Raw genomic sequence first — 8,629 nt, 5'->3', positions numbered from 1 at the left:
AAAAAAAAAAAAGAAAAGAAAAGCAGAACCTCTGTTATTAAATAAATATACAGTGATGGCTCCTGTGTTCACATGACCTGATTTTTTTGGTTTTGTTTTGTCTCCTTGTAGGTAAATGGTGACGTCCCCCCTCGGTTGAGAAAGAGTGCTCATGAGGTCATCCTTGACTTTATCAGATCAAGACCCCCTTTAAATCCAGTACGTAACTTAGTGTGCTCTCTCTGGGCTGGGCCTGCGGCAGTTCACCAAATTTTCCCTTGAGAGTATGAAGCCCACGTGTAAATTATAAACTAAGGCACAGAGACATACCTTCAGTTTTTTAATATAATTATTTGATATGTCTTCACTCAAAAGTCTCTTGTTGTTTGACCTTCACTCATGGGCAAACACAAAAAGTAAATTATACACACACACACACGTATGTATTTATGTATGTCTTGATAGTGAATGACTTAAGTAGTCTTTTATTAGGCAACATTATAGTCAGTGACATAATAGTTCATAATTCTACATTGTGTGAATGACTTTATTAAATAAAGAATAGTTAATCAAGTCTCTAATCATTGTACTCCCTTTTCAAGGTTTCAGCCAGAAAACTGAAACCAACCCCACCACGGCCACGGAGCCTCCATGAAAGAATATTAGAAGAAATTAAAGCAGAAAGAAAGCTTCGGCCTGTGTCACCAGAAGAAATTAGACGGAGCAGACTAGGTGAGACTCCACTTCCTAGACTCATGAACCATCACTAGGGAAACTGTTTATACTTATACACATAAAAGTTAATTCACAGACTTCTCAGTCCTTGTCTCTAGACCCCTCTCCTCTGTTCTCCTGTCCGTTATGTGACTTGACAGTTTTTTTCTTTCTCTGATGTTGAACTACATAAGAGCATTGTGGCATAATGGCGAGAGCTGAGTTTTAAGGATGAAACTTGTAGTTTGAATAGGACTGGCCCTTAGACCAGTGTGTGGATGCTGAGCCCTAGGGTGTGGCACTGTTGGGAAGTGTGGCCTTGTTGGAGGAAACAGCTCACTGTGGGGGAAGGCTTTAAGGTCTCCTATGCTCAGGCTGTACCCAGTATGGCGCACAGTCCCCTGCTGCTACCTGCAGCTCCTTCTCCAGCATGTCTGCCTGCATAACTCAATGCTTATCACCCTGACAATGATGGTTTACCTCTGAAATTGTAAGCTGGTCCCAACTAAATGTTTTCCTTTGTAAGAGTTGCCATGGTCATGTGTCTCTTTACAGTAATAAAACTAAGATAACACACTTTCCCTTTCTAAACACAACTGCTTTTATCATCAGAAAGGAGCATGGAAGATCTTACTTCCATTATATTTTTTCTATAAGAACTAAATAAGATCTTGGTAAAAAGAGGAAAGAAAAACCTTATATTCTAACATGTACAATAATAGATGATAGATACATAGTATTACTTCATTTCTTTCAGAATTCTTCTAATTATGCCTGTATGTTTGTGTGTGTGTGTGTGTGTGTGTGTGTGTGTGTGTGTGTGTGTTGTGTGTACTTCTTTGTATGCACAGAGACAGGCCAGAGGTCAGCATAAGGGGGTGTTCTGCCATCATCTACCATATGTTTTGAGACAAAAGTTTTCACTGCACTGTGGCAGGTAAGCTGGCTGTCCCATGAAGCCCCTGGAATCCATCTGTCTGCACCCCTCCCAGCACAGCTGTTACAGGGATGCAGGGATGCAGGCTCAGGGCCTCAGCCTGTGCAGCAAGCCCTTCACCACTGGACTCTATGTGGAAGGACTTCCACTGTGACCATACCATTTTGTGTTCTCTCCAGCAGCAGCAAATGTCCTAGTTGTGCATCCTTGCTCCATCATTGGAGGCTTGGAGGGGCTTGTTTGACGATCACCTCCTGACATGTCCAAGGTGATTGCCCATTGTAGTTTGGATTTTCCTTTCCCTAGTGATTGATGATGATGTTTGAGCATTCTTTCATGTAGTTGTGAATGGTTTCTCTGTAACCTTTGGATTGTCTATTTAGGTTCTTTGCTTGGTTTTGAGTCAAGGTCATCAGTTATTATTTTATTATTGAGTTATTATTTGTTAACATATTTAGAATAATAACCATGTAAGTTGTGTGAGCAGCAAGTTCCTTTCCCCATGAAGGAAGCTGCCTCTCAACTGTAAGGGTTCCTGCAGCAGTGTCAGCAGCTTACAGCAAATGAGGACTACAAGTACTTTCCAGACCTTGCCTCCTGACCTAATGTCTGTCAGTCAGTGTCGTCCTCCCCCCCCCCCCCCCCCCCCCCCCCCCCCGCCCAGGCTTCACAGCCTCCCAGAACAAGAGCCCAAAGTGGACATTCACAGTCAAACCATAAGAATTTCAAGAATGGCTGGGTGTGGTGGAGCACGCCTTTAGTCCCAGCACTCGGGAGGCAGAGGCAGGCGGATTTCTGAGTTCGAGGCCAGCCTGGTCTACAAAGTGAGTTCCAGGACAGCCAGGGCTATACAGAGAAACCCTGTCTCGAAAAAACAAAAAACCAAAACAATACAAAAAAATTTTTCAAGAATGGCTTTTCTGTTTCTGGGACAACTACTACTAAGATTCCCATGGATGGGGCTGGAGAGATGGCTCAGTGGTTAAGAGCACTGACTGCTCTTCTGAAGGTTCTGAGTTCAAATCCCAGCAACCACATGGTAGCTCACAACCATCTGTAATGAGATCTGACGCCCTCTTCCAGTGTGTCTGAAGACAGTGACAGTGTATTTACATATAATTAATTAAAAATCTTTAAAAAAAAATAAGATTCCCATGGAATAGGCAGGAGGAGGCTGGAGGGATGAATCAGCAGGTAGGCTATTCTCCCAGAAGACATGAATCCAATCCCAGTACACTCACATGGCAGCGTACAACTGTCTATAGCTCCAGTTTCAGAGGATCTGCCACCAGCCTCCTACCCCATGCTTCTGGCCCTTGAGTACCCATATGTGTATGTAAGTGATGTATACACTTTCATGAGAGCAAAATACTTACACAATATAAAATTACATAAATCTTTAAATCTTTTTTCTTTAAAAAGAAGTTCGTGCACCGTACATATGGCTGGTACCTGTGGAGTTAAAGATCCTTGTGAGTTGCCATGTTGGTGCTGGGAGCAAACCCACATTGTCTAGAAGAGCATCCAGCTGAGCCATCTCTCCAGCCCTGAGCTAGTGTTCTCATACAGCAGAGGCCCACCTGCACAGAGATGGGCTCCCACATCCATCCTCCATCATTCAAGACAAGTCTCTGACAGAGCAGTCTGGTTGAGGCAGTTCTTCAGTTGGGTTCTCTTTTCCCAAGTGAGTTTAGGTTTTGTCAAGGTAACAAAAACTAACCAGGATACCATCCTTGTGTCCCAGAAATAAATCCTATGACATTTCAAGGTTTTGTTTTCTTTCTTTGTGTTTTAACTTCAGTCTTCCTCCTTCTGTGTTTCAGAACAGTTTGGAAAAGGTTGGAATTACTTCATCTTTCACAGTTCCGTAGTCATGGGTGAAGCAGTCTAGTTGGAGAGTTTTCTTCTTGGGAGGTTTTCCGTTTGTTTTGTATTCTGTGACAGAGTCTCCTAGGTCAGGTGCTTCTCAGACTTACTCTGTAGCTAAGGATTGATTGACTCAGGTGCTGACATCATAGGCCTGTGCCACCCCTGCGACACACTTTTGTTTGTTCTCCTGAGACAGGGGTCACAGCTCTGACAGGCTTCAAACTCACTCTATAGACCATGCTGGGCCCAAACTTACAGCGGTCCTCCTGAGGGCTTAAATCTCAGGTTGGGAGTTTGTGGACCACTGATACATTTAGTCTCTCATGGCAGGCCTTCTCATACACCAGTCTTTATTTCACCTTTCAAGATTTTATGGAACGGCTCACCCTGCTGTAGAAGAGCTGAAGGGCAGATTTGTGTTGTGTTTCCTGTATTAACCCTGAGCACTGATGTTTCACAGTATCTAGAATTGCATAGTTGTAGAAAGTGATTATTCAGACACTGGTGAGGTGTCTCAGCTGCTTAAGGTACTTGCCACCAAGCCTGACGACCCAAGTGTTATCTCCAGTAGGACCCAATTGGCAGAAGGGTACTCCTCAAGTTGTCCTCTGAGACACACACACACACACACACACACACACACACACACTAAAGTAAAGTAAAATAGATTTTTAAGGAAAGTGATTACTCTAGTTTTCTTGCTCCTAGAATTCTGAGTTTAAACTAATCTTAAGCCTCAAATGGAAGGGAAGAAATTTTACTCCCCCACCCCTAACCCACTATGCTAGGTTTTACTATATTGTATTTTAGGGTATTTGGTAAGAATAGGATTGGTAGGATTAGCTTGAGAATTAAATTTCTCTAAATATTTTTATATCTCCTCCTTGTAATTGCAAGTAGAAACAATTCCGATATTTGGGGAATGTCTTAATGCCCACAGAGAATATTACCCATAATTTCAAAATCTGTGAGCATTCACTATCAACTTGTGCATTATAAAATTAAGAGTGAGGGCTTGGTCAGTAGGCACTTGCCTTCAAGCCAGGGGGGTTTGCATTCAGTCCTAGAAGCCATGCCCAAATGCCCAACAAGGTGGTTTGAGCTCAGAATCCCTGCACTGAGAGAGATGGATGGCGGAGGAAGAGGATCCCTGAGGCTCCGTGGCCACCCAGTCTTGCCTAATTGGTAAACTCAAGGCCATTGAAAGACATGACTTAAAGGAGGTAGACAGCCTTCCCAATGTTGACACCCAAGCTTGTCCTTCAGCTTCTGTACAAACTTCCATGCATAAAAAATAAAATTAAAAAATTTAAATAGGTAGTGGTAATAACCCTTTAACCCTAGCATGCAGGAGGCAGAAGCAAGCAGATTTTTGAGTTCTAGGCCTAAACAAACAAACAAACAAACAAAAAACGGAAGGAAGAAAGAGAGAGAGAAGAAAAAAGAAAAACCAATCAACCCCTCCCCCCCCAAAAATGACAAAAACTATTCTTTTGGTTTAACATTGGGTATGGCCTGAACATTTTTTATCATTAACTATAAATCAATCTTGGTTTATTTGGACGTGATCTCCGAACAATGCCTAATGATGTTTCCCTACCCTTACTGTCATGGACCATTTCTACTTTGTTCCCTGAGACATCTGGAATTATTACTGTACCTCACTCTCTGTTCATGTACTGATACTTTTCTGTTCTAAACTTCTTAGTTACGGTGATCCTGCACTGCGCTCCTTTCGGTAGTATATGAAGCCAAAAAACGAGAGCCTTAGTTAGGGAATTTCACTCAGATCCCAAACACACAAACAAGAGGAGAAGCCAGGGATGCAGCTCAGTTTCTGGCGTACTGTGCACCCTGCATAAAGCCCCAGGTTCAGTTAGCTTAGCAAATACAGAGAAAGGAGAGGGGAAAAGGAACTGCATCTCCTAAGAAAGGATGGCATTTCTTTTGTGTGTGGTGGTCAGCTTATTCAAAAATTATGTTCATCTACCAGAGAAGAGCTCAATAAACGATATTAGCAAACTTGATTAAGAGTGGTTTGAAATGTATATTATTTTATTTGCTATACTTTGTAAGGGAAATCTAGAATATATTTAAATTTAGAACTGAGTATTTTTTTTTTTGAATGGCAAGTGGAAGATTATTCTCATCAACACAAAGTATCTACTTTCCTGAAACATCTAAACATCTAATTTGCACATTGGGGTGGAAATGCTTAAACGTAGTTCCTGCCCAGGAAACATTATTTACAGCATACTTCTTATGTCATGACATAGCTTTTGAATGAAACTGAGCACTGCATGCAAAAGGAATGTCGTCGCTTGTGGGGAGACTAGGTTCTTCTCTCTGTCTCTTGTTTTCATTTTCAATGTATTTAAAGTGTTACCTTTTCTTTTTATTGTTATTCTGTCGTTGTCCTAAAGCTGGAATTAAGACTCTTGTAGTTGTTTTCCATGTCAGACCTGTATCTCTATAGACCCCAAGGAGAGCCAGCGAGAGCCCTGTCTGCCTTTGGATCCTAACAGCTGAAATTCTTTCTCTTTATTGTTTGTTTTCTTTTTTGCAGCAGTGCGGCCACTTAGCATGTCTCACAGTTTTGACTTGTCAGGTAAAAAAAAAAAAGCACTTTCACACCTGACGTGGTTGTGTGGTCTCTGTGAATCACATTCATTTGTCTGCTTGTTTAAACATGCCAGAAAGGAAAATTGAAAAGTTTTCTTCTAAGCTGTGGTCAGCTTAAAATAAAATAGCCTACCTATTTCAAAGCAGTGCGTGTAAGTACAACCACGGTGAGTGGGCAGCCTCCCAGCCGCCCAGAAGGCCACCCAGTGTATAGTAGCTCTCACCGGGTCAGGCCTTTCCTGTAAGGGAACAGAATAAAACTGCATAGAAACAGAATTAAAGTGCTCCTTTCTCTGAAACCCTGAGAGCCTTGGTAGGCAGAACCAGCCTCTGCGTAATGGGTAGAGCCTGTTACGCAGGATCTCTGCGGACAGGCACAGAGGATTCCGGCAGTACTGTCTGTCGTGTGCCCTAACGTTACAGTGTGCTTCACAATTTCTGTGTGGTGGGCCAGGGGGATGGTTAAATAAATAACTGAAAATGGCTAAGTTTGATTATAAAACTAGCTTCTTTTTTTAAGTAAAGATTTAAATTTATGAGAAATTTTTCATGTTTTTCTTAATTCTTATAAGATTTTGCAAATCCTATTTTCTAATTTCACAAGTCACTGTTTCAGACTAAAATAAGGTTAAGATGTATTCTTTCAGAATGTTCTTTGAAATGTTATGGACTACCTCTTAAGTTACAAAGAATTGTTGACATACAAATTCATCCTTAACAAGCCAGCAAGGTGTAGTGGCTTTTTCTACTGCATTATTATTGACTCTTTACTGTTTTGTAACAACAGGCCAGTCTCCACGCTTTTTTAGTTTTCTGATTATTTTTGTAGCTCTCAGGCATGACTAATATTTTGGTCTTAAACATTTTTTTTTGACTGACCACCAAAGAGCCTTTTCTATTTTCTTTATCCATTTGGCTGATTTTATTTATTTTATGAATCATTTGTGTAGAGAATCTGTAAAAAGCTTAGACTGGAAAATAAAACCAAAATTTGGACCATGTGTGTTATGACTAACCTCTAAAAGCTGACCGCATCCCTTTCCTATCCTGTCACTCTGGATGTGGATTGGCCATGCTTGCATTGATTGTATAAGGGGTAGCACGCCTAACCACATGGTCCCGGACTCGCCGGCATAGCCAGGCATGCTGGCAGAGCCGGCAGCATAGGCTTGTGTTGTCAGCTTCCTTGTTTGCTGTCATCTCTCTGTCTGTGTCTGGTAATGTGCTGTGTGAGGCCCGGCGCTCACTGCTGACCTCTGCGCTGCTTGGGTTTTCATCGCTGCTGTCACAGTTCATTAAAGCGCCCAGATCATAAGTGGGAGGAGTAATCCATTCTTCCAACTCTGAAGACTAAAGTGTATCCTTAGTAGGGAAATGAAGTGAGGAATAAACAGCCTAAACCTGTAGCATAGACAGTGCCTGAACTTCAGTGCAGGCTGAAGGAAGTGTGTTCTGCTGTTCAGGTGAATCTTAAAACGATTGCTTAGTAAAAATCCTAATAAGCCATTCAACATCAATTGAGGTAAGTCTGATTTATTTTTCTTATACAAGTATTAAATATATAATCCATGTTCCAGTCACATTTCCTCCAACTAAATAAAGGAGCAGACAGAATTATTCAAGTATTAATATCTTGGACATGCTTTTTAAACTCTGAATCTAAGACATGATCATTTCTTTAAAAAAAAATCTCTCTTTTATATCTTAACATGTGCTCTACATACAAATATCATTTTCCCTCAAGAAATACCCTTTTAAGAGTTTGACTCATCTCACTTAATATACTGAATCATATATATTATTTCAATAGTATATACAAATAATCAAACTCCTTAAAATATGTTCTTCCCAGCCTTACAGGAAATGAGACTACATAGTGTCTAGCATTGGAGTCACCAGAAGCCTCCTGGCAGGACCTTTCACCAGTCACGTTATCCTCAGAGCGTCACTTAGTACAAATGTTTGTTTCAGTCGTGTCAGTCAGTGAACCACATGACAGCTCTTGGTCCATAACAAACATGGAGCTGTTTAGAAAGCTGCTCCTGAGCCGGGCGTGGTGGCGCACGCCTTTAATCCCAGCACTCGGGAGGCAGAGGCAGGTGGATTTCTGAGTTCAAGGCCAGCCTGGTCTACAGAGTGAGTTCTAGGACAGCCAGTGCTACACAGAGAAACCCTGTCTCAAAAAAAAACAAAAAAAAAACAAACAAAAAAAGCTGCTCCTGTCACTGCCTCTCAGTGAAATGAGCCAATGAGCCAGGACAGCCTTTGTCATTTCATGGATCTCCCTAAACTTCAGTTTACATGTCATTTTGCCAACTTCCTCCCCAATTGTGTGTGTGTGTGTGTGTGTGTGTGACTAATGTGAACTAAATTCCCAGAGTGTTGCATAGTGTAGGAAAGTGCTACACTACAGCACCTGAGGTACTTCCCTTGCTCCTGTCTATTTTTTAAGTGTGTTTTCTTTGTTAAGACAGGGTCTCATGTAGCTCAGGCTGTCTCAGGCTGGCT

At 41.6% G+C, this 8,629-nt stretch overlaps 1 protein-coding gene across 1 annotated transcript in view; it reads left to right on the top strand.

Annotated features, from left to right (window-relative positions):
* Window positions 1-8,629, top strand: part of Spire1 (spire type actin nucleation factor 1) — a 127,863-nt gene that overhangs the window by 93,465 nt on the left and 25,769 nt on the right. Inside the window, exons 7-8 of the mRNA XM_029471821.1 lie at window positions 112-198; window positions 582-711. Of these exons, the coding sequence (XP_029327681.1) occupies window positions 112-198; window positions 582-711 (217 nt within the window). The remainder of the gene's footprint in view (window positions 1-111; window positions 199-581; window positions 712-8,629) is intronic.

This window comes from Mus caroli, chromosome 18 (assembly GCF_900094665.2).
Source record: "Mus caroli chromosome 18, CAROLI_EIJ_v1.1, whole genome shotgun sequence".
Taxonomy (NCBI): domain Eukaryota; kingdom Metazoa; phylum Chordata; class Mammalia; order Rodentia; family Muridae; genus Mus; species Mus caroli.
Note: the sequence above shows the minus strand (reverse complement) of the source record. Positions and strands in the feature narration are given on the sequence as shown.